Source organism: Meriones unguiculatus, chromosome 10 (genome assembly GCF_030254825.1).
Source record: "Meriones unguiculatus strain TT.TT164.6M chromosome 10, Bangor_MerUng_6.1, whole genome shotgun sequence".
Classification (NCBI taxonomy): domain Eukaryota; kingdom Metazoa; phylum Chordata; class Mammalia; order Rodentia; family Muridae; genus Meriones; species Meriones unguiculatus.
The window spans coordinates 54,034,530-54,061,349 of NC_083358.1; the positions used below are offsets into that span (position 1 = coordinate 54,034,530).

The window sequence follows — 26,820 nt, forward strand, 5'->3', positions numbered from 1 at the left end:
GAGGCGGAAATCCCGCGATGCTTCAGAGCTAACGCGCAGCTGTGGGAGGGGGCGGGTGCTGAGACCCAACGCCAGGCAAAGAGTATCGCGAAGTGTGACTAAAATCCCGCGAGAGTGGGGTTAATCTCGGTGCCGCGTTTCCGCACGTTTGCGGGCTATTGTTCCCTCGCCTTGGCGGTTGGTACAGTGGCTGCCGCTGCGAGTGCTCCTGGGTCATAGTAAACTTGAAGGCAAAGGCGGAATCTACAGTAGTTGCGGCCTCAGCGGCCTAGTGTCCTCCCGTGTTTCCGTAGTGAGAGGCTTGACGTCGCCGGGCGTGGACGTCACGCAATAGTGTCCCGCGAGTGCGCGGCCCGTAGGGCGAGGGCCGCGCGGGGTCACCGCGGCGACGCTGCGGAACCGTCTGCGGCCCGGCCCGGCGGGGCCCGGCATGCTTCGGGGTGCTGAGCTGCCGCCTCCTGTGACTTCCAGACCGTCCCGCCACAAGCGGGCATGAACTCAGACCACGGGGCCCTTAGTTCTCGAGCTGGGTACCTACCGAGTTTATGTGTAAAATAATGTGGGTGAGCGGATGGTGAAATTATGACCGCCCTTTGTCCCTTAAAAACGTGAGTGTTGTAAAATTCGGTATTCGACACCTAGTGCTGTCTGTCTTTGGCCAGGCTGTGTCCATGACAGTGAACATTGTCCTGTTCTTGACCCAAAGCCTGACTTCGTTTTCCCCGCCCCGCTGCGGGTAATCAGATAGATGTAAAGTTTTGAATTTTCATTTCCTGACTAGATGATGGGGGGGGGGGGTGTCAGCTCTTGATATTTGCTGTATGTGCCAATTAACCACATTTCTTTAGACCGTTCCTGAGCATGCCTCAGGCACTCTGGCTAATGCTGACAATTACTGGGATGAATTGGGAGGTTCTCAATGACGCTCCCTCCCCAATTTAGCTAACAAAGGAATGGGGTAAAACGGACTTTCTAACATATGGCATCCCTCAATTGTGTAAAAAGCATTTTTTTTTAAGAAGCCTTTTTCTTACCACCAGTCATAGAATGACAGAAGTTCATGCTTCTATCTTTCTGATAACTGGAAACTAATGTGCCCACTTGTTCAAGACCCATTATAGACCAGTTACCAAGTCACATGCTTGCATATACAAACACCATGATTTTGTTTAAACCAGCGCTGTCTTGGCCATTTTATAGTTCAGCTCATCCTTTTTACGTGTTCATAGCTATCTCAGAATGTTCGCGGATTTGGAAAAACAGTAAAGGTATTGGGCTGTAGACTTCATCATAGCACTATAAGAAATCTATAGAAGCAGTTGCTAAGGAAAAGTTCACTCATATTTTGAGAAAGTTTGCCCAGCAAATAGCACTTATTCATCAGTAATTTTTTTATATCATTAATTAGATTTGTATACCAATTAGTTATTCTGATTAAAATAATTTGGAGTATTATTTACTCCCCTCTAATTTAATCCATATACTCCATCGTTTAGGTGGTTTTTGTTGTTGTTTGTTTGTTTTTCTAAATAGTGAAAGAACGTTCATTTCTAATTTTTTACAACATATGTATTGGAAATGCGGATATTCTAGAATGGAAGTACATCGTAATCAGTATAGATGAAGATTTCTTAACCTCAATACTATTGAGTTTTTGAGCTGAATAATTCTTTGCTGTATGCCTTGAATATTATAATCTTTGGCCTCTACTGCCCTCAATGCCAGCACACCCCTTTTAAGTACCACCAGGTGTAATAACTGAAAATACCTTCAGTCATGGAACTTAACAGCTTAAAAAGCTTCTACTCATTGTGAACCATTTCCTTGATTCCTGTCCCTGCCTTTCCTTTGGCCATCAGGAAGACATGTATTGACCATATTGCCAATGTATGTTTTAAGGTCCAGTACTTTTTATCCCTGCTGCTTCCAGCCCTGGCCCAAGTTACCCATCATTAAAGTCTTACCAAAAGGACACACTTGAGGTTTTGCTCCTTCCTGTTTATGTTTCTCTTAAAAAAAAAAAGGAATTTGTGGGGCTGGAGATGGCTCAGCAGTTGAGCACTGGCTGTTCTTCCAGAGGACCATGGTTTAAATGTCCCTCCCATCCACATGGCAACTCAGAACATCTATTACTCCAGCCCCAGGGGAACCAATGTCCTCTTCTAACCCCAGTGGGCACTAACACACACTTGGTACATACACATACAAACAAAACACTCGAACATGTAAAATAAAAGTCTTTCAAAAATTAAAGTTTGTGCAGAGATATAACAAATATATAAGGATTCAAAAGTAATGTACCCAGCATAGAGGCATGTCCTCCAAGGACTACTCTTACCCCCCTTTTTGTAGCTCAAGCATCTCTTCTTCCTGACTTTTACAATCCATCATGATTTCTTGGAAACAGATCTGCCCTATGTATTTCTAGTTATATTTTAAGCCTTTTCTCTAGAAAAGCTCCATGTAATGAGATCTCCACACATTTCTTCCTCACTCCACTCCAGCTATTTGTCCACTTTGCTACCCAAGATTTCCCTGCCTTAGTCTTTATTCTTCCTCTTACCTGTGCCTGGATACTCTTTAGCCTTTTTCATGCATGATTATAAAACAGTAACTTTAAAAAAGTACTTTTCCAGGGATTGATAACTTAATATTTAGGTAACTGGATTCATGTGTTCAATGTGTAGAATGCAAATCATCTTGTTTTTGTAATCAGGATCTCTACTTTCACTTTATAAAATTTCCTCCTGGAAATTGATTCTTAGGAAACTGAGTATCTTTACTAAATAAATCCTTAAGTAAAGATGGGTGGATATCAGATTTAAGACTCACTTGGGACAACAGTTTTGTTTTTAGTAGAATTTTGTTTCTCTGATGACATTTCCGTTTCTACTTAGAGCTGTGATCATTCTGGAATTTGCCTTCTGATTCTCATGTTTTTGTATTTTTTTAGTTAATTGGTGATTTTATTTTATTTTGAAAATGTTTTTAAGGAGACATGAACTTGAGAGGAAAATAGAATTTCTTTACACAAAGCATCTGAAGTTGCTGGTTTCCTGTGATTTATTAGTCATTACGTTTGCCATTTTGTCTAGTTGTAGCAATTAAGACTATAACAACTTCTTCAGAATCAAATGGTAGTCTTTGTTTTGTTTTATTTTTCTTATCAAGACAGGATCTTGTATGGCCCAGGTTGACCTTGAACTTAACATTGACACCTAGTAGGACACCTAGTAGGTATGTCAAAAAAAGAGCTGAGTATTTTGCTGGAGTCTGGGCATGTCCAGTAAACAATAAAAACACCACCTTTGAGAAGATACTCTTAGTCTATAAATGTGAAATCATGAGTTACTCTGTCAATTCTCCATTTCCTTTCATCCAATTATTTCCATCAGTCTAGTAGTAAAAGTCTGTAGCTCATTAAACAGTGGATTGAAAGATTGGGATAGGAAAACCCTAATGATGAGATAGGTCATTTAGCACACACATTCCTCATTCTGTAAATAACTTCATGAATGCTCACTGATGTCATCCCAGTCCTTAGTCTCTGTTTAAACCTAGTAAAGAGCTCAGCCAAGTCACGAGGAGCCTTCCTGTCAGATCAGACAGCACTGAGTGCACCTCACAGTGTGGCCCAAACTCCACACCCTAAAGCTCTAGTTCTTTGTTTCTGAAGTCCTTAGAGCACTGGCTCTGTTAGAGTCAGGAGGGTTATTAACAAAACCATAGCATACACGCAATGAACTTGCCTTCCCTCAAAGCTCTTACTCTTATATTCTCTTTGAGTTCTTGTTCAGCTCAGAAACCAGCATCTGATACCACTCCTAACCTGCACATCTACCTGACAGTATCCTAGGTGTGTCAATAATGTGTGCTACATACACAGCTTCCTTCAGTTTCCAAAGATGTGTGATATTACCTCACTTTGAGGATTTTATGTCTGATACATTCCTCTACCTGATATATCCTACCATATAGGTACATGGCTGTCTGCTTCTCCATTAATTAAGCAAACCTTCATCTGTAGGGTCTTACATTGTTGGGGGAGGTAGCCAGGAAAGTTGTTACAACACAGTATTTAGGAATATAGTCAAACAATAATACTTTCCATATAGAAGTAGTGTAACTGAGGAGAGTATTAACACAACTATAGCATATATGTAACGAACCTGACTTTCCCTTCAAATGTCTTACTCTTACCTTCTCTTTGATTAGTAACAGTTATGCACACCTTTGTTCAGCCCAGAAAACCAGTTCCTAACCCGCACATCTAGCAGGTTGGAAAACTGTGTAGAATCTATTTAAAATATCTCCTTTGTCTTTATTTCATAGCCATTTTACTTTAGGTTCTGTAGTTAACCATTTCTGTTTATTCATTCACCAAAAGTTTATCAGTGTGTTATGCAAAGGTCTTGTGGTAAAGAAGACAGGATAGGGAATGGAAGAGAGGAGGAGGAAGGGCTGGAGGGAGATCCCTTGGGAGATTACAGCCTAGTGAAAGAATTTATGTAGGGTAATAAGCGAGAGCTGATTTCTGGGGACAAGTGTGGATTAGGAGCCTAACTTCAGTCAAAGTCCACAGCAGCACCACTCTCAGAGGCTGGGAAATTAAGCTCCATGGAGAGTTTCTGCAGTAAAGGATACACTTAATATAACAAATGTGTCAAAGGCATACCATTTGGGTGCAGGTGTTTCTGGTACTGCTCAGAATTTTTTTGTTTTAAGCTGATAAGAGTTCATTGGTAGTGGCACATCTTTATACAGTTAACCCTAATTTCTTGCCAGTTCTGTATTTATGAATTTACCTACTTCACAAAATTTATTTTTATAGCCAGATCAGTTTTCAAGATGATTGGAGTCATTTGATCATGAACACATGTCAGAGTGGCAATGTGAGTTTTATGAACCAGCTTCAAGTTGAACAAGTCGGGCTTTGCATTCTTTTAAAAATGTTATTTAACTATTTTATGAGTGTGCACTCATATGCCAGAGGTTAAGATGGGGTTCTTTTTTTAAATTCTCTCTCTCTCTCTCTCTAAGATAGGACCTCTCATTGACCCTGCAGCTTGCTGTTCAAGCTTTCCTGGCTGGCCAGTGATCACGCAGAGTCTGCCTGTCTCTGCTCCCACAGCACTGGGATTAAAGATGCACACAGCCTGGCAGCTTTTGTGTGAGTGCTGGGAATCTGAGCTCAGAGCTTTACACTTGCTCGGCACTTGCGCCATTTCTCCAGCCTGTCAGGTCTCTGGTATTATTGTTAGCTCTTTACTGTAAGTACATCCTTTTCAGGGTTTATTTAGTATAACTTTTTTTTTCTTTTGGCACTTCTGTTTAATTTTTTTTTATTTTTATTTTTATTTTTTTGAAAAAGCAGTTTCACCATTAAATGGATCCCAGGCACAATGCTAAAGAGCTTATATGTCTAGAGGCTGTGATGTACCTGATGGAGAAAATACATGTTAGGTGAGTTCATCAGGCACAACTTATGCTGCTTTTGCCTGTGAGTTAGTGTCAGTAAATTAACAGCATAAAATAGGAATCTGTACGTAGGAATACATATAAAAAGGAAGTTATTTGTCAGGGTGTTTGCTGAGAATAAGACGAAAGGCTAACGGAAACCTGTATTTCCCTTAGGAAAGTAGTGATCCAGAATTTGCTGACTCAGCATCTGCCACAGTTTTAGAAAGTAGATTTAATTTGGAAGAAATGGCCAGTCATTTATGGTCAGGATTGATGAGTTAGATTGAAAATGATCAAACTGACCAAGAAAGTTAGATTATGAAGCAGTCTTTCTCCACCATTTATAACACACTACATTTTGAGGACAGCTCAGTTTACACTGCAGATACATACCCATCCCCCACCCCTGCAGGCATTGCCAGGTTGAGAGTCAGTTTATGAATTTTATCTTTACCATTCCTCAAGCAAAAAGATGCTAACTTTTATTTTATGAGTTTATAGTATAAAGTATTTTAAAGGAATTTTGCCCAAAGCAGGCTTTTTGTTTGTTTTTGGTTTTGTTTCATGCTTGTTAAAATCCCTTCATGAGGAATAACGTGTATATCATGGGAGTCAGCAAACATTTCCCACTAATGTCCAGTCATTTAGCATTATTAAGCATCTAGTCCTGACTTTAACTTCTCGACTGTACCACTGTCTGATGAGAGGAGTGGTAGACAGTATGTGCCTTACATATTCACGGTGTGTGTGTGTGTGTGTGTGTGTGCGCATGTGTAGGCCATGCACAGAGAACAGTTCTGTGGGAATACTTTTTCTTTCTTCATTGTGAGCCCCGGGGATTGGTAACAAGCATCTTGTTGGCTCAGTAAAGACTATTTTAAAAACATTTTCACCATTTATATTTCAGTTATTTTTGATACCTTAATTTTTTAAATCTGTGCCTTTTCTAGGCAAAAACAGTAGTTTGAGCTCATTGTATCTGGAATTAAACAGTCAGTAACCCAGTTTTATAGTAGTTGGTAAATACTATAGGTTTGCTCATTTTTAGGAATATTGGAATAGTTATTTTTGGTGGCTGTCAATAAATCTTTGAATTGTGGTTAAGTCTCCTTCAGAGCATCAGTTTGATTATACCCACATAGATATAATGTAATTTGTAGTAAAATTTGGTACTGACTTAAATTAAGCCTTTTCATAGCTCTAAACACTTAGCACGATAACCATCCAGCTGAGCAGACCATCTGTCACAGTGTTGGCCAAGAGCCCATGTTCCTCTCTGGCAACCCATCTCCCTACCTGCTTCTCCTTTTTGTCATAAATGTTTCTTTCCCTGTGCTAGGTACTACTTTTGTAGAAGCTACAGTTTCTGCCTCACCTCTCCCTCTGTGTTTTTGAGACAGGGTTTTCCTGTGTATCCCAGGCTGGCCTCATAGGGATCCATCTGCCTCTGCCTCCCAGTTGTTGGGATTAAATGGCCAGTGCCTTCTCTGTTTATGAGGAAAAGAACTCTAGAAATGAAGAAAGTAAAACCACCTCAGTGTGTTTCCTAGTGTTAATTTACTTTCAACGTCATGCAAGTAATTCTTGTCTGAGCATGTGTTGTGGTTACCTTGGTTTTTGTTTGTTTTATTTTGTTTGTAATTTTGTCTCTCCTGACTCCACCTTGCCCCAAACTGACTGAACCTAGGACCTTGTTCTTACTAAACAAGTGCTCTATCACTGAGCTGAATCCCCAACCCAGGAGCATGTGTAAATACTCCCTTAAATACTGGGTTTTGTTTGAAATCCCTTCATCTTTTTTAAAGCAAGTGATACAAAATGCTTTCTATGAGTGAAAATGGATTCTTTATAGTAACCCAAGAACCTTCCAGGTATGTATGTTAGATGAGGTGTGTACATGATATGCTTAAGTTCATAGGCTGAGAGTCTCAAAACTGGTAGACCTGCACTGTTTGTTCCAGCAGCCCGTGATGATGGTAGGCTGTCAGAAGAAATGCTGTGCAAGTGTGGGTACACACTGATTTTAAAGTTTTAGTACTCCCCCCCCCCAGAGCATATGCAGTGCCTTGCTGATAATTGGTATGCAGATTGCATGTCACAGTGATCTTTTAACATAGTGTTATAAGCATATGAATGTATCAAGACACATTTAAAATAATCTAGAAATCCCAGTTTCTTTTGATCACCTAAGTTGGTGTTGAAAATAAGTATATACTGGGCTGGAGAGATGGCTCAGAGGTTAAGAACACTCAATGTCCTGAGTTCAATTCCCAGCAACCACATGGTGGCTCATAACCATCTATAGTAAGATCTGATGTGCAGGCAGAATGTTGTATAAATAATAAATCTTAAAAAAATAAGTATCTACACATGTATATATATGTATATTCATATATACAAATGTTGTGTGTGTGTATGCATATGCCAGAGGTAAATGTTTAATGTCTTCCTCTATCTTAACTTTATTTTGTTGTTGTTTTTTGTTTGTTTTGGTTTTTGAGACAGGGTTTCTCTGTGTAGCCTTGGCTATCCTGGACTTGGTTTGTAGACCAGGGTAGCCCTCAATTTGACAGAGATCCATCTACCTCTGCCTCCCTGTATGCTGGGATTACACATGCCACCACTCCCAGCTCTCAACCTTATTTTTTAAGACAGAGTCACTCAGTGAACCTGGAGCTAGGGGCTGGCTGTATTAGCCAGACTGGCTGGCTAGCAATCAATTGCCCAGCCCATATCCCTCAGCATCTGAGGATACAGGCCACTTGGCTTTTATGTGGGTGCTAGGAATTGCACACTTTTCCCACTGAGATTTCCTTCCCAGCCCCAGGAACACTATTTACAAAGTAGATCTCAAGGTGCTAGAAAAGTAGATGAGCTCCCTTTTTGTTTTGAAGTTCCTAGTAAACTTTTGGTACTTCCTATAAAAGTAATATAGAAGGGCTAATGAAAACATTTAAATATTACAGTATGAATAAATTAGTTCTGTACTCTCCCAAAAGAAAAATAATTATATTCCCATTCAGAAAGTTTTTCAAGCACAAAATATTTCTGGTTAGTATTCCCCAGTACCTCTAGTAAATTCTGTTTGTGCCTGGATATCCTGAAACTCACTATGCTGTCCTCAGACTTACAGAGTGCTGGGATTAAAGGTGTGTGTCCCTGCACCTGACTATAAGTTTTTAATAAGCTTCTTAAAGCAATTTTATTTTTACCTTATTTTTGAAAGACTTGTTTAAAAATTTTTTTTTTAATTTTACTTTATGTCTTTTTTTGAAGAAAATTAAATCAGTATAAATGTATATATTCTGTTATGCTCTGTTTAGGGAAAGTATTATAAAACTGATTAAGAAACATAGTATCAAAAATTGAAAACTTTTGGAATTACATACCTATCATAATAAAGTGCTGGAAGTTTTAGAGGAGGTAGATGATAGTATCTGGAGAATCATGTCAGGTAAAATTCTATCTCCTACTGACCTTTTTGGGTTTGTTTTATATATGCTTTTTGGATGGCTAAAATATTAAAGTTAAAACTTTAAAATATTAAGTTAAAACTTTTATTAAAATCACTTTACTTTGCTAAGAAAACAAAACAAAACTTCACAGGTTTTAAAATTGTCATTTAATATTTGAATGACCAAACAATTGAACAGCATTAGCTTTCTTCCTTTTTTTTTTTTCACTGATGATACACGTTAGAGCTTCTTTTATGCTATCCAAGCTACTCGAAGTAGCACTTTTCTAAAAAAAAAAAAAAAAATTACATTTGTGTTAGTGTACGTGTGTGGGTATGTGTATACCACCATGTGTTTGTAAGAGAATAGTTTACAGGGTCTTCTATAATGTGGTGGCTCCTAGGGATTGAAGCAGGTTTTTGGGCTCAGCAGCAAGTGCTTGTACCCAAAAAACTAGCCTTCAAGAAGCATTTTTTTTTTAAATAAGATTTATGTTTTTACTTGTTGTGTGTGTATGTGTGTGTGTGTGTGTGTGTGTGTGTGGTGTGCCACCTATGTGCTGGATCCTGAGGAAGCCAGAAGAGGATATCAGTTCCTCCGATGCTGTAGTTAGAGCTGCCTGTGAGCTGAGTAGGTGGTGGAAATGAAACTGGAAGCCAGGAAGTTCTCTTAACCCCTGAGCCAGCTCTCCAGCCCCTGAAGTAGTACTTTTTGAACACTGACTTTGAACAGTCTGGCCAGTACTGTCTTCTTCCTGAGGGAAGCTTGTCACTCTTTATCTGGCCTTTCTCTGTATAGAAGACACTTTGTCATTTTTTTCCCTCTGCACTTTATGTTCGTGATCCAAAGTTTAAGCCTCCTCCCTTCCCTCTCTTTCAGAATTTCAAGTCTTTCCTCACATTCTTTTCTTACTTTTTATCTATTTCGGAAGATTGTTCCCAGGGTCTTGCCATGCTAAGACAAATTCTGCCATGGAGCTGCATCCCCAGCCTTTATGAGGGCTTCTAAGAGGAAGTCAGCCCTAAGAGGAGAAGTGTGAATCTGCAGTGTTTCACATTCATGTATTTTCTCAATCTTTTAAAGATGTATTGCTGATCCCATTTGTGAATCTATAGAGGTGTGTGCACAGATGAGTGCATGTGCCCATAGATAGCAGAGGCACGGGTCCCCCCAGTGCTGCAGTTGGTTGTAGGCCACTGGACACGTGCTGGGAACTGAACTCAGGCCCTCTGTGAGAGTAGTATGTGCTCTTAGCCATAAAGTCATTTCCCCATCCCATCTCCTACTCCTAAGGCCACTCTAATGCTGCAGAAAAGGTTAGCCATGTGTAATGGGAGACCCAAGACCTAGAACAGAGCATAGCTTCCTTAGACCGCATATTGCAAACTAAGTGACAAAACTAAGTATACAGACAAAACTCCTCTCATTCCAAGGTTTTTTTGGGTTTTTTTTTTTTTTGTGACAATTTTTATTTATTTTTGTTGTCTTTTGCTTTGTTTTTTGAGACAGGGTGTTTTGTGTAGCAACCCAAGCTGTCCTGGAACTCATTTCTTAAAGCAAGCTAGCCTCTAGACATACCCGCCTCTGCTTCCCTAGTATTGGGATTAAAGATGTGTGCTACCATGCCCTGCTTCATTTTTACTTTTATGCAAACAAGTGTTTTGCCTGAATGTATATATGCACAGTATATATGTGCAATAGCCACAGAGGTCAGAAGAGGGTGTTGGATCTCCTGGACATGGAGTTACAGGGCTCCTCTGCAAGAGTAGCAAGTGCCCTTGACCACTGAGCAATCTCTCTAGACCCTCATTTCAAATTGTATGCTTTTTCATATTGCATTTCTCTCATAACCAATATAACTTAGTATTTTAAACAATTTTATGTGCGTGAATATTTTGCCTGCATGTATTTTTTACACCAGTGCATGTCTGGTGCCTATTCAGGAAAAGGCATTGGATGCCCTGGAACTGGAGATATGGATAATTGTGAGCAACCATGTGGGATCTGGAAACCAAACTTGGGCTCTTAACCAGTGAAAAAGCAAATACTCTTAACCACTGAGCCGTTTCTCCAGCCCAACTTGGTAGTATTTATTTGGTGTTTAATTTCACTTCCTTTTTACCAGAATTAAACTTAAGTAAAGAACTTGAAGGTATGTTTATAGTTGTTCAGGGGAGTAAAAGATGGAAAAGATGAAAACCAAAGGCAGTTCTCAGCAGAGACATTTCTTCTTGACATGGTGAATGTTGGTGTGTTAACACATTAAAATGGCTATTTTAATATTACTAGGTGATAGTCTTCTCTAATTGCTATCATCTGTGTGATTCAGTCTGTTGCCTGAAGTATCCTTGCTGTGTGACACATGAACCACAGAATTAAAGAGGTCAGTGAGCACTCCATATCAGCCTGTCTTTCCAAAAGCATTGTGGTCAGCCTGCACCCTTTAAAGTGAGATGTGCAGTCTTGCTCTTTTGGTTAAAAATGCCAGTGCTCTGAGGACAGCCATGCACTTAGAGCCAAGCAGGAGCCCTTGCAGGATGGAGTATAGCCCTCCACCTCGGAATCTTAGTAACATTGTGTCCCGCACTCCCTCCTTTCTTCATTGGGTGGTTTGTCTCCCTCTTGTGAATATGCACTGAAGGAGAGCAAGGATGCTGTCTGCTCGATAGCATTGGGAGTAATGTGGAACACATAATGAGCATTTAGAGTATTGGCTGAGCTGTTCACAGCTTATGGGAAATGGGGGCTTTGGTAACAGTTATTCTTTTTTTTTTTTTTTCTTCTGGTGCTGGGAATTGAACCTAACAGCAACCAGTTTTTAAAACAATTCATGGAGTACTGTCAAATTCTATAAACAAAATGCTCTTTTAGATGATACTAACTACTAAATAGAGTGAGCCACACTACTGCAATAACCTAAAGAAGGGCATCTGTAGGCAGGATTTCCAGAACAGTTTATTTTTATTTTTTGATGGGGGGCAAAGTTGGCAGCCAAAGTTGGCCTCTACCACCCAACCAGAAACAACTTGATCTTAAGTAAATAGGGTTAATATCTTTATGATACTTGATTTAAGTTTCTGTCTTCTGCCTTGTAGCCTAATGGGGTAAGGTCTGGAGATGGAGCCCTTAGCTGTAGAGCACTTGCCTAACCTGTACAGAGCCCTGGGTCCATCCCCTGCACCACACACACATACACACACACACACACACACACCACAGACACACAAGCTTGTGTGCACACACAGAAACACAGTGAATCTCTTTAAATTTGTGGGTTTTTTCTTTAAATTAAACTTGCAGTTATAACTATGACAGAAGTTATTGTTATTTTAATCATTATGAATGTCTTAGACCTTTCAATTGGGCTGAAAATTTGGAGTCTGAGTTCCAAACTTAGTTTCCTAATTAGTGCTTACAGGGTTTTAAGGAAAGTATAATACATATAAGTAAGGTATTGTAATTATTAGGTCACTAGTAGTTTGATTTTTTTTTTAGTTTGATTTTTTTAAAGAATAATTTAGATTATTTTAAATAGTAGAAATAGTAGAGTAGACACAACCCAATGGTCTTTGCTTTTATGCTAATATTGGAACAGTGTCTGAGTATTGTTATCACAGCTGCAGGGCCTCATGGCTTCTGTCTACTGTAATTCTAGCATTCAGGAGGCTGAGGCAGCAGCAGCATGAATTCAGAGCCCACTTACTTAATGTAGACCCTGCTTCAAAAATAAAACAGATGAAAAAACTTTGAAAAGACTTTGAAAACTTGAAAAGACATAGCTCACTGTTAGCCCATAGTTATAGGAAAGCTTTATGAAAATTTCTCTTGCTTAAATACCAAGTGTGTACACATACATGGCATAGATACCAGAGAGCACAAAAAAAGTATTTTCTACACTGCTATTATATAATTGCTATTATCAGGAAGGCTGAACGAGAAGCTGGGAATTTGGATGTAAAGCTGAAAAGGACCTTGGCTGTGGTGGGATGGCAGCAGTATCTGGGTCCTTGGAGAGGAAGTCTGGAAGTTAACTCATTTGTTTTGGTAACAATGCTTTTTGCTAACTAAAATCCAGAGTAAGTGGAGATTTACCAGCAGACTTTCACTGGTAGCAAAATAGTCTTTACAGCTTAAAATAGTGTAAAGATTTTATGTAGATGTCATGAATTTCACTGCTTTCAAGACTGTATTTTTATGTTTTTTGTTTTTGTGATGGGGTTAAGACAGGGTCTGTCCACATAGCTCTGGATGTTCTGGAACTCATGATGTAAACCAGGCTGCCCTCCAACTCAGAGATTCTCCTGTCTGCTGGAATTAAAGGTGTACATCACCATAATAGTCCTTAAGTTAAACTACAGAGCAGTTTCAGCTGTTTAAATGTCAGCACTGACTTTAGAAACCAAGAATACAAATATACAAATACCTATGGCTTTATCCTTTAGACAGTCATAGCTCTTTTTTTTTTTTAAAGATTCATTTATTATTCTGCCTATATGTACACTTGCATGCCAGAAGAGGGCACTATAGGTGGTTATGAACCACCATGTGGTTGCTGGGAATGGAACTCAGGACCTTTGGAAGAGCAGACAGTGCCCTTAACCTCTGAGCCATCTCTCCAGCTCCATAGCTATTTTTTTGAGATTGTTTTTCTGTGTAACAACCCAGGCTCTTGGAACTCACTTTGTAAACCAGACTGGCCTCTAATTCAGAAAGATCCACCAGCCTCTGCCTCCCAGCTGCTGGGATTAACATAATGAAGGTAGATAAGTAGCATATATTAACAGGAATATTTGGAAAGAGCCAAACATAGTTTTGTTTGCATATATGTGTGTTATAAAACACATATGTGAGTGTTTTCTCTTATAAGAAAACTTTTATAAGAGTGTTTTCTGAAAGAACGTTGTTGGATTTCACATAATAAATCATAAAAGTATCTAACACTTTTAATCTTCACTGTCTTCCATATTTAAACATAGTGCACATTATATTTAATCCTCATGGCAGCCTTATAAAGCTAATATTGATAGCAACCAAATTGACAGACAAGGAAGCTGAGACACAGAGTTTAGATCCCAGGACACAGCTGGTGAGTAGTATTACCAGAATTCTAATTCAGAAAGGCTTGTCTCCAGAATCTGCTTTTAACAACTTTTAATCTGCTTTAAACCATTGTTTAAAAGTTCCTTAGTACCACTGTGAGCTTTCTATCTCCTCTCTTTCCTTCTTCCTTCCTCTATCCCTTGGGGATTAAACCCAGAGTCCTAGAAGTCATCCCATGTCTCTGTACTCTTTACAATGAACTGAGGATAGTTTGTGAGTAAGACATGGTTTCCTTACTTAGTTCAGACTGTCCCTGAGCTCACTGTGTACCTTAGGCTGACCTTCAGCTGCCTCAGTCTTTTGAGTGTTGAGATTGGTGAGAGCCAGCACAACAGGTAAGATTTGTCTTGTTATGTAGGAATAAAAACCAAATTAGAAGCTGGCTATGGTGGTGCACACCTGTAATCCTAGCACTCTAGGAGGCTGAGGCAGGTGGGTCTGTGAGAGTTGGAGGCCAGCCTGGTCTACAAAGTGAGTACAGGACAACTAAGGCTACACAGAGAAACCCTGTCACAAAGAAAAAAAACAAATTAGAAGATGGAGTCAGTTGAATGATATGTTATACTTCTAGGTGTTTGGGGTTTAAATACAAATAAATTTTGTATAGTTAGTAAGCATAATAGCCCAATTAAGGAAGTTTGATTAAATGACTTTCAAATTTTTAATTATTTCTGGCCATGTGTCATTAAAATAAAGTGACATTTTACTTCAACATGCTTTTATGCATGAAAACCTTATTGCTGTTAATGTTGATAAAATAATCACATTTAAGCTTTTTTACATACTTGGAAAAATAAATTCATGCTCTTCTGAGACCTGGATTTACAAGCATAAGACATCAGGCCTAGCTACTTTTAATAAAAAGAAGAAAATTATAACATGGCATCTTGCCAGTTAGTAGTAAAATAAAAAATTTAAATGCCAAGTCCTATTTAACACTTGGACAAGAATATATTAGCCATATTTTTAAGGAGAAAATATGTCAGTTACTAATTATAGCTTCTTTTTATATTCTTTCAATATCTGCACCCACAGACCTGTATCAGCAAGTAAATATTTATGACTGAGTATGGTGGTGTGTGCATTTTCAGAGTATCAGTCGCATGGTGACTTTTGATTTAACTTCTCCTAGTTCTTTGGATTTGGAAAAAAAAAAAGTCTTGAGATACTGATGTTTGTTGATAGTCTGAAAACCTGAAACTAGCACACTAAGCTGCTGCGGCTGTGGGAGGCAAAGTATGAGATTCCCAGCAGGGAGATGCTGTGGGAGGGACTTTGAGGGCTACTAGGAAGTCACAGCCTTGAAGTCTGTAGACGGAAGCCTTCCCAAGTGCCTAGTCATCAAAGTGCTGGCAAGCGGAGGGGTGACTCCATTGCTCGGGAGCCATGAAGTTTTCAGTATATTCTTAATGTATGACTATTTCCTTTTCCTTTTAGCAGCAACTCCTTCAAGTTTCCAGACATTGGGGGTTTTTTAATACAGTATGAATTGAGTACATTTTTTTGGACATTGTCTTAGTAATCCATCTTTTCAATATCATATAAAAAATGGTGGCTGGAAATGGTTCAGATGTGAAAGGCTTCCTAGTAGCTATGTCCATGGCCTTGAGTTTCAGTACTTACATAGAAATGGAAGCATTTTGGAAAAAAAAAAAAAAAAGATTGAAAACCCTTAAAGAGATAAAAGATGAATTATTTACATTGAAAATATTTCTCATTTATTCAAGAAACATAAAAAAGCATCAAATGGTATATAAATGTAAAAGTGTTTTATACTTTGTTAATTAAAAAACATTACAGCAAATAACAGCATTGTTTTTTAAGGGATTAAAAGGAAATATACTAATATTTCTAATATACTAATAGTACCAGGGAACACTTAAAAGATAGGGAGAATTTCTTTCCCCATGCTTTAAAAAATCTTTGTCAATAAGTACATATTTAAAATTAGGGGAAATGTATTTTTAAAGTATGGTTACCTTGCTGCCTCTTTTAAATTGTATATCCAGATTTTAAATTGATCCAGGGTGAGATTTACAGTGAAATGAACATGTTGAAATCTGATCCTTGCCCTAAATCCTTGCCCCTGCACTATGAAAACAATGACTCTCAGAATGCAGGCAGTGAGCTTTTATAAATAATTTGATTACTAAATATTACAAAAAAATAAAAACCTAGTAAAAATCACTCTTAAGTCATCTGTTTATATTAAAATACTGCTTTTCAATTTTATAATAGCCTTTTTACCATATGAAATTAGATTGATAGATCACAGGAATTTTGAAAATGACCCAGATTATTTGAAGATTTTAAATGTAAACACCTCATATTTTAGTTCCAAACATTTTCCAGCTAGGTAACTTGAAAATGAAATTAGAATTCCTTCACAAGGTTTGTGACTATCTGTATAATCACTTTAAATGGGTTGCCTAATGACTATCATTTCTGTTGCCTTCTTACCTCTAATGGAGTAAATGTGTATGTAGTTGTGACATTCTGTGCTGAAACACTGGTTTGGTAGATCCACAGGAAATAAAATGGTAGAGCCAGAAAGAAGGAAACACTGGTTTGGTAGATCCACAGGAAATAAAATGGTAGAGCCAGAAAGAAGGACAGGGAATAGTTAACCATGGAGGAGGAGAGACACAGCTCCGTGCTTTGCCTAGAGGCCGCTGGGAAAGTGACGTCCTGTAGCATTAGCTGTTCTAGAAAGTACAGAGACACGTAGTGAAATGGGAGGGTCTAGAAGGAGGCCGGCTCTCCTGTGGTGTATATTTATCTGTAAGTGAGCTGCTGGGGAAGGAATTAAATAGAGACGCTGCCTGCTGCCTTGGGACAGCTGAGCAATCGCTGATTTGCTTTAACTTGTAAGATCTCCAGCTTGCTTTTATTTTCTCATAATCGATTGTGTTGCTAAGCCTGGGGACGCTGTTTTCTTTTACAAAGGGAAATCTAAGTTCATTTCAAGGCATTCGAAATGGGGAAAGACTATTATTCCATTTTGGGAATTGAAAAAGGAGCTACAGATGAAGATATCAAAAAGGCTTACCGAAAACAAGCCCTCAAATTTCATCCGGACAAGAACAAATCTCCTCAAGCAGAGGAAAAATTTAAAGAGGTCGCAGAAGCTTATGAAGTACTGAGTGATCCTAAAAAGAGAGAAATATATGATCAGTTTGGGGAAGAAGGTAAGCTGCATATTTTTATTCCTTTGGCTCTGAATCTTACCTTTTCTTTTTTCTCTCAGCCTTCTGTTTATCATTAAATTAGATCATACCTAAATTAAAAAGAAAACATTTAGAACAAGGTCTAATCCTTGATTATTTGAATGAGCTATGAATGAAATGTTCATGTTTGTCTTTTGGATTTGTTTTTTCTTATAAAATGTACGTACTCTACTGTTAGATTTATGATTTTAACATTTTATATTTTAAAAGAAGTCTTCGGTTCCCATGCCTGTTTAAAAGTCTTATGCAACCTGTTTTGTTTTTTAATGGATTTTTTTTTGTCAGAACTAATAGAGTCTTCAGGCATTTAAAATATTAAGATTGGCAGCTCAAACTCTGGGTCATTTATATTTTACTTAGAAAAATGAGAAGTTATTTTGCCTTTTTAAAGAGACGCTAGTTGAGACTGAACAGGACAGAGCGGCGTGTCGTAGAAGCAGAAGGCACAGGCATTTAGCTTCTAGTTGTTTCTGGCAATCTGCCTAGAGAGGAAAGAATTTCCCTGATGTCATAAAATACCAGAACAAGTTTTTAGCTTAATTGTAAACAGCAATATTGTGCCAGGAGAATAAGATCTCAGGTTTTTTGTTTTGTGTTGTTTTTGTTGTTTTACCTAAGATGGCCACCTAGTTGGAACAGTGACTGATTTTCTTTTAGGTAACTATTCCTTTTGAAAATTTTACTGTTGAGGTGAAGAGGAAAGCATGGTGGCTTGTTTTTTCCCTCAGCCATACTTCTTTTTTTTTTTTTTTTTTCTTGCTTTCTGAGACTAGAACTTAGAGAGCTCAGTACAGGGAAGACCTTTGAGATTCTCCTTTTATGAATCTGTATCTTAATCCAGGTTTGTCCAGCTTCTCGGGTGAAATGTGGCCATAAAGTAGGACTTTTAAATTGTCAGTCAGCAGCAGCAGCAACAATGTGTTCATTCACCCGAGGTCTGGGGTTTTTAAGTTACAGAGTTGGGACTAAGGTGCTTTTTCATTACTTTTCCCAAATGTCTTCTAAGTCACTGCGGCTATGGAAACAGTTTCGTTTTCCCTTTGTTTATACCATTTAAACATCAAATTTCCTTGATTAGAAAGAAATGGTTCAAAGGGAGCCAAGCTGTTAGCACTTACTTCTTGTTAAGCAAGCTAATTTGGTAGCTCATTTCATTGGTGTGGGGTTCTTTCCCTCTGGCTTCATTTTTTGGTTAGAGTCCCAAAAAGTAAAGTTTATGCTGCTGTCTTTGGTTATGATGTGGCTCTCCAGGGTCAGGTTCTTACAAAGTGAGACACTGAAAAAAAGCAAGGCAGGGGTAATTCCACCTCTATGTTCCTGTGGTCACACTGTTGAGCATAGCATGATGTGGCCTCTCAGGAGTGGCGGGCTCTTGAGAATTACCTGAACTCCGGCCACTCTTGAGAAGATCCCACAAAAGCCTCTGATATTTGGCTCCATAATAGGGCCTGCTCAAGTGAACCTCTGCTGTGATTGAACTGTAGGATTTGAGCATATTAAACATGTTTGACTTCAGAATTTTCAGTCACCAAGTGGTACACTTGATCTTTACGTTTCCTCTTGACAGTGCTTTTCTTGAGTAGTTCTGTCCCCTTTCCTTATTACTTTTTTAAAAATTGATTATTACCAGTGACTTGAATTTTCAAAACCAAAATCATGATTCTCTGTATGTCCTGACTCTCCTTTATTCTTGATGTTCTTTGCCTAGATACATGCTTTAAGCAGTAGAAGGAGTGTTAGGTAGGATTACTTTCTTAAAGCGTTGACATACATTATTCAGAAATATTTTTGTAGTTATTAGTGACCTGAAGATACAGGAGAGTGAAAACTATTGAGCTTTTAGAATTCTTTTTTCACAGAAAAGTGTCTGTCTTTTCACCCTTTGGTAGAATACCACATAGTTATATAGTTATAGCTCAGCGGCACAACACTTGCTAAGCATGTGGGAACCCCTGTTCTCAATCCTCAGTACCTTTCCCCCAAAATCTGCTGTAAATACTCTGTGTGAGATAATGCAAATTGTAAGATCATCAGAAAAGATTTCTCTTTTTCTCATGGTTTGTGCTCATAGTCTGGCTCCCCAGGCCTCTCCAAGAGTAACAGAACACTGAATTCTAAACTGAAATACAAGTGTACTAGCTGGAGCACCGCCTCCTTCCCGCTGTTACTCTTGGAGCTAGGGGAGCAGAATAAGGAGCTATTGGCTGAGAAGTGTGTGAGATGACACCGAATGCCTGTACTTAGAGGAAGCTGTTCATGGTGTGAAATTCATTTAACATCTGAAATATAAAATGCTTTGATTTTTAAAAAATTGAATAAAGGAATCATGTTTTAATGTTACAATATTGTTTAGTAGTTGTATTCCTGGGACTCTATAAAAGGGAAAAAAGTAACAAAACAAAGCATTTGCTCATACAAAGACATGTACCTGATTGTTCACAAAAGCACCATTAAAGTCCATGCATCAAAACAATCCAAAAGTTACATGGTTTAGCAAATGGATAAACAAGGAGTGATAATCCAGTGGGCTACTTTTTAGCAGTAAAATGACCCATTTAATGAAATGTGTTACAACTGAATAAATCTTGAAAAATATGCTGAATGAAAGAACCCAGATATAAAAGACAGTATGTGTTATATAACTCAACTTATGAAATATCTGGAAAAGACAACTTTATAGAGACAGCTGAGCTAGCTTGCTTAGGGCTGGAGGTAGAAATAGGAATAAGCTGTAAAGAAGTAGAGAACTCTTGAGAGAATGGTGGAAATATTCCACAAATGGATTGTGGGGACAGTAAATTTACTACAGCTGAGCTGTATACAAATTAATTTTGTAATGTAATCTACATATTAAGTAATCAGTTTTCTCCATAGCTGAAACATTTGAAAATAACCATGGAACTTTAGAAATTTAAAATTGGATTTTGAAATATTCTCTGTCCTAAAGTTTTAGTCTTGGTTGGGTAGATGAACAGAGGTTTGTCTTCAACTCTTCTCTGTTGGGCCAGAGAGATGATTCAGTTGGTAAAGGTGCTTGTGGACTTGATTTCAATCTTTGTGACCCATGTGGTGGAAAGAGCAAAGTGACTTATGAAAGTTGTCCTCTGACCTCTGCATGCGTACTGTATGTGTCACAGACAGACTGGCTGACCACAAATAAATGCAGTTTTAAAATAAAAAAATAAATAAATAATTTCCTTAAAGCACACCTTACAGGATTTTTTTTTCCTTCACTCTTTACTTTGGTTGATTATTGCTTGTGCAGTAATTTTCACTGGATGCTGAAAGTAGTTTGATGTGTTCAAACATAAGTGTTTAGTATATTAACCTTCTTCTAGTTTTCTAGTCTCTTTAATACATTAATCAGCTGCACCTCTTTATTGTCTATGTCCTAAAAAGACATGAGTTACTTGGGTTCTTGTGAATTAAACTGTTTAAAGGTACTTTTTCTAATACTCTGAAGTCTTGTTCCAAATCAAAAAATTTTATACACTAGGCCTGCTTAAAAAAGAATTAGTAAGTGCCATCACTTTTTTCTTTGCAGTTCCAATTCTTCTCAAATATTTCTTCTTTTCATATTTTTTGTCAGATTAACTAGTAGAAGTCATTGCAATGGATAGTATCCCCAAAATGTATTTGTTTTTGCATATTACATTGGTTACTTGATTTAAAGCCCAGGAAGATATGGGATCTAGAATCCATTCCCCAACTGGTGTCTAGAAAACATTTCATAGAGCAGAGAGAATCCAGCTGGATGTTGACAGTTTTTGTTGGGAGTTGTAGTGTACAGGATTAAGGTTACTGGCTGATGGCGTCTTTGTTAGAATGCTAGTGTTAAGCAGTGCAGGAGACAGCAAGCAGTTCGTGTCATATTACAGTGTTTGTCATTTTACATTTGGTAGGATTTTCTCATTTATTTCTCATATGTTAAAGTAGTATCATTCTTTATCTGACCTACATAGTTGATCATTTGATGTGTATGAAAATCTCAAGGTGTATTTTGTCAGCTCTGATAAATAAGTCACTTTAGTCTGTGTGCAAATCTTCTCACAGACTGTAATACTGACTGAATTACCATTTTTGGGAGCAAGGGAAGAGGTCTTAGGGAAAAGCCAAACCTATGATGTAATACTGAAAATGTTATTCTTTCTTTTCTGTTGTGTGCCCAGAGCATTTAGATTTTTGCCTTTTAGAGAGCTAAGAATAGGCAAGCTCATTTACCCAATTTAATTGACTGGTAAAATATATTATGCTTTTTGAAATCTGTGAGAAGAGGAGATATAGTTAAGGAAATAATTTAAGTACTCACTTAGTTTCCTTGTCATGACTTTGAGTTCTATACTTAAGCTAACACATAAGAAAGTCTGTCATTAACTTTTCACATTTGGAGTTACAGCCACACTAACAAAAGTTAGAATAGGGAGACAGAAGAGCTGCACAGTAACTGTGCTTACCCTTCTCAGACTCTGTTTCTACAAGGAATACCCCAACTACTATTTTAATTACCACTCATGTTCCCTCCATACCATCCTCTGTACCCTGTCCTCCTGGTGTGTGTGTGTGTGTATGTATAACAGTCCTTTAATGGGGACTCTGATTAGGTTTCCCTTGGTCCTTTAGATTTCTAGTCATAGATAAAGGTAAAAATTTAGATGTTAGTTGAGACTGTTGGATGACATAGGATATACACACTATATATATGTACATACGTACACACAGTACATACGTACACACAGTACATACGTACACACAGTACATATGTACATATACATCTTTTAATAATAGAAACCAACTATACAATAAGATAGGAAAATTAAGTCTCCTTGGCATTTACAATGATTAAATCTCATGTTATATGTTATTTTGCTTTTGCTTTTTTAGGCTGATCCTCAAAAGACGTTTTTTTTTTTTTTTGTTTTTTTTTTTTTTAGTTTTTAGCATAGGAACATAGGAAGGTTTTAAGAATTAGCTGATTGTCTTCATTCAATACACTGGAGAACCTGTCATTTTCAACCCATATCCATGAATAGTGCAAAAATTAGTATCATCTAATCCCTGGCCTCAAATTACTCAATTTGGGATATAAGAATCCCATTTTAAACTAAAGTTTATCGTAGTTCTATAATTTTCATTTTCTTCCTTACTTTTTTGTTTAGGGATGCCTCTAAAGCTCCTCCAGAAGCTTTGCTTATAATGGTAGAAAGTTTGCCTGCCTTGGCCTCCTAAAACATCACTGTATTATTTTGTGGGCTTTAGTTCATTCTTTGATTGGTATGTGGTAGAGAGTGCTATTTTAAATATATATAGTCTTTGTCAGCCACGTGTTACTTTGCTGAAGCTCTGGCAAAGTGTTAGTGGTGCTGTCCAAAGAGGGTTGTCAGACAGAGATAACTAGTCCATGTTAAAAACCTGCAACTCTTGATTTCAGTCTGTTTTTAAATGCCTTGAGTCAGGGTGTGATAAGATAGGCCCAAGAAGTCTTGCTGTCTGCCATGATAATAATCTAGTGTCCACAAAAACATTTTTCACACTGTCCTCTTTATTAGAGGTTTTTCCCTTGCTGATGTAAAAAGAGTTCTATTTTAGTTCTTAAACAGTAAGGAATCTAAGAGCTTGAGAGATGGCAGTAAGGAGCACTTGCTGCTCTCTCCGAGGACTGGAACTCATTTTCCAGCACCCCATGAGAAGGCTCACAGCCATCTTTAACAAACTCCAGGAGATTTGGTGCTTCTGGCCTTCAGGGGCACCTGAAATCATATGCACATAGTTAAAATAATAAAAATCCTGAAAGAAAGCAAAAGACTTGAATTAAGCTACTTAGTATGATGATATTAATATTGATTATATATTAATTATGATGGTACTTATGATTTATATCTTCTGTGATTGCTTGAGTCTTTTCAGTCAGCATCTTTAAAACTTAAATTTGTAATACTTCAGTATGGTAGGACAGTGTTCTTTAGGTAAGGGAGTCTCAGTTTCCTTTTATTTTTCATATTTATCATGAAACAAAGTTTCAAGAAAAAATTATTAAAGCAAAGAATTTAGAGAAATTATTTAAAAGCTAAAACTTTAACTTCGGATGGCTCTTCAGTAGCTGTGTAGCTATTCTGTTTAATTATAATGATGTTTCAGACCATAAGTGATAATTTATTAGCAATTTGTGAATGGCCAACTATGTAGACTTAGAACCTTTCTCCTAATTACGCTTATATCTTCACTCAGGCTTGAAAGGAGGAGCAGGAGGTACTGATGGGCAAGGAGGAACCTTCAGATACACCTTCCATGGAGATCCCCACGCCACATTCGCAGCCTTCTTTGGAGGTTCCAATCCCTTTGAAATTTTCTTTGGAAGAAGGATGGGTGGAGGTCGAGACACTGAAGAAATGGAAATAGACGGAGATCCCTTTAGTGCCTTTGGATTCAGCATGAATGGCTATCCAAGAGACAGGAATTCTGTGGGACCCTCTCGTCTCAAACAAGACCCTCCCATTATTCATGAACTTAGAGTATCGCTTGAAGAAATATATAACGGCTGCACCAAACGGATGAAGATTTCTCGAAAAAGATTAAACCCTGATGGAAGGAGTTACAGATCTGAGGACAAAATTCTCACCATCGAGATTAAGAAAGGATGGAAAGAAGGCACCAAAATTACTTTCCCGAGGGAAGGTGATGAAACACCAAATAGTATCCCAGCAGACATTGTTTTCATTATTAAAGACAAAGAACACCCCAAATTTAAAAGAGATGGATCAAATATTGTTTATACTGCTAAAATTAGTTTACGGGAGGTAAGTTAGAAAAACCAAAGACGTGTATGCTGCTGGTTAAGCTTAGGGAACTGTCTGGGCAGGAGCTGGCCTTTATCCAGTGCTCTGCATATTTTATTCCTCATAACAACTATCTAGGAAGTTGTACTATTACATCTCTCTTATGGGTGACATCATAGTTTCTAAATTTAATTACTGGTATTAACCATTTAAATGTCAGTTTCAAGTGCAAGCCTGATTATATACGTCATGGCCCAGTGTTGAGTTAGCTCTATTCTAGTTTCAGGTTGTGTTCTGTGAGATCCGCATTGGCAATCCCACTACCATTTATATGGTTTGTTCTGAAAGGATTGGTTTGGAGTATGATTTGTATAACAAGTATTACAGTATAACAAGTATATAATTATACATAATACATAATACCACCACTTTAATGTCGTCCTTGAGTCCTTACTTGCACTGCTTCTCAAATTTTGTTGTAACCTATGAAATGGGGTGATGTCCTTGTTTCAAATCTTAAATGGCTCAGTATATCCCTCCCGTGCATTCCAAACTAGCTCAGAAGGTAGAAATCTAGCTTTTACCCTCATATATTTTTTCCTATTGTGTTTCTCTGCATCAGAGCTGCACTGAGTGAACCCAGTGCCAGCCACCAGTGCAGACTTACTTAGTTCATGCGCTTCACAGACCCACTTAATGAGGGGATGCTCTCTGTCTGTCCTTCGTGTCACAGCCTTTATGCTCATGCTCTACTGTGTTGTAATCGCTAACCTGTGCATATGTTCCTGAGTTCCTTGTGTGTTTCTGAAGGGGAAGTCTTAGCTGATGTCCCTGTGTGGTTCAACAGGAACTGTAAGGCATCCCTCTAGTAGACACTCCAAGGGTTTCTGGAGAAGTAGGCCTTGCTCCTATTTTGAGCAGTTCAGTTCTGAAGTGACTGTTTTTCTCCTGTTCAGTTTTCTGCACCTTGAATGTTGACAGCTTAAGACTGGTCTCCTCTGTGGCAGTGTGGAAGACATCCTCTACTTCTTTCTTCTTCTCTTTCCTCTCTTTTCTGCTTCTGCTAACATCTCTGATCATGCTTCTCTTGAGCAAATTTTCTAGAATAGGAAAAAGATTTTTATAACTATTGCAATCCTTTTGGAAGTTAAAAATTTTACCTTCATGATAATATCTTTTACTAGCCAGCAGCATCTTATATTGTTCAGTTTGGAAATTTGTTAACTTAATTTTATTTGGTGCGCTTTAGGCATTGTGTGGCTGTTCAATTAATGTGCCAACGATGGATGGAAGAAACATACCTATGTCAGTCAGTGATATTGTGAAACCTGGGATGAGGAGAAGAATTATTGGATATGGGCTGCCGTTTCCCAAAAATCCTGAACAACGTGGTGACCTCCTGATAGAATTTGACGTGACCTTCCCAGACGTCCTATCTGCATCATCCAAAGATGTCCTTAGGAAGCATCTTCCTGCCTCGTAGAATGAGAAGAACCTTGCTGCCCATATTTTGATAAGACACTGAAAATATAAAAGTACTGGCAGTTGACTGATGTGAATTCTGTATAAAGATGTGTAAACTCTTCAGAGGGCTCATTAAATTGCATGAATAGAGACGGGTCAAATAGGCAAAGTGAATTTTTACAGTAGAGATGAAGAGAAAAGTCATTCACTGTATTGTATTTCATTTCTCCAGAAATTTTCAGTATCTCAGTTGGTTTTGTGCTCAGTAGGTATACTTCTAGTAAAGTACTAGATCATCCAAGTACTTTCGTGTGTGTGAGTGTGTGTGTGTGTGTGTCTAAATGGTCAATGTGATAGGTTCCCTAATAGAAATTAAAACTCGTACTGCACATGTACTATGTAGAGCAGAATAAAGGCCACAGTCACATGAATCTCAGTCTAGGCCACCTTCACAAATGCTGTTTTGGGCTGGTACCAGAATTTATTGATGCGTATGCTCTACCATTGTGTCTTCTCAAGTATGCTGTAGCGCTTCTTAAGACCATGGCTGTAGTGTTCCTAAAGCAGACCTCTTCATAAAGAGAAAAGGAATGACAGTTTATCTCCTGTGGAAATCCCAGTAGCCTGAGTTATGGATATTTTAGAAACAGACCATTTTTAAATGGCACCTGTAATTTTATGCAAGTTAAATATATCTTAAACTTAATAAGCTCATTTTGTGGTTCACTAGTTTAAAGTATTTGTTTAATAAAAATATTTGTTTTTAGAGAAAATACTGTTACTTGGCATTAATTTTCCACTTAAAGCCTTCTATAACTTCCTCATAATATGCTCTATGTACCTTAAATAATTTCCTGAAGAACAGTGAGCTAAAACTGTGCTGTTAAACCAAAATAAGGACAGAATAGACACCACTGCTTATGGGTAATATTGCTACTAGCTGTTATGCATATACATATTTTACTTTTTCATGTACATAGATTGCGTTTCTTAGGTGTTTTAATTTTTTAAATATATTTACATTTAAAAATTATTCTGTCTTCTGTTTTATGTCTACCAAAAGTGATGTTATGAGATTTTTTTATAAAAGTTTTCAGAAGGATATATACTGGACCCTATAACTTTTTTTGTTTTTTGAGAGAGGATTTCTGGAACTCACTTTATATGCCAGGTTGGCCATGAACTTGCAGAGATCCGCTGCCTCTGCCTCCTGAATGCAGGGATTAAAGGTGTATGCTACCACATCCAGCTTAATCTTTTTAATAGATGTGAAGTGATTTAGAAATTCAATATAACTTATAATAAGCATATACCTCATGGATTTACTGAAATAGAATTCTC

At 37.9% G+C, this 26,820-nt stretch overlaps 1 protein-coding gene across 3 annotated transcripts; it reads left to right on the top strand.

The window, feature by feature from the left end:
• The first annotated feature begins 9 nt into the window (after positions 1-9).
• Dnajb4 (DnaJ heat shock protein family (Hsp40) member B4) lies at positions 10-26,512 on the top strand. 3 transcript variants are annotated; one of them, XM_021649624.2, is made up of 4 exons: positions 10-608; positions 16,962-17,203; positions 23,468-24,036; positions 25,265-26,512. In XM_021649624.2, the coding sequence occupies exons 2-4, from the start codon at positions 16,993-16,995 to the stop codon at positions 25,496-25,498; spliced, it is 1,014 nt and encodes a 337-aa protein (XP_021505299.1). In that variant the 5' UTR covers positions 10-608; positions 16,962-16,992; the 3' UTR covers positions 25,499-26,512. The 3 variants fall into 3 exon arrangements, with proteins under 3 accessions (XP_021505299.1, XP_060248482.1, XP_060248481.1); XM_060392498.1 differs by lacking the exon at positions 10-608 and adding an exon at positions 5,390-5,463; XM_060392499.1 differs by lacking the exon at positions 16,962-17,203.
• Positions 26,513-26,820: the final 308 nt, after the last annotated feature.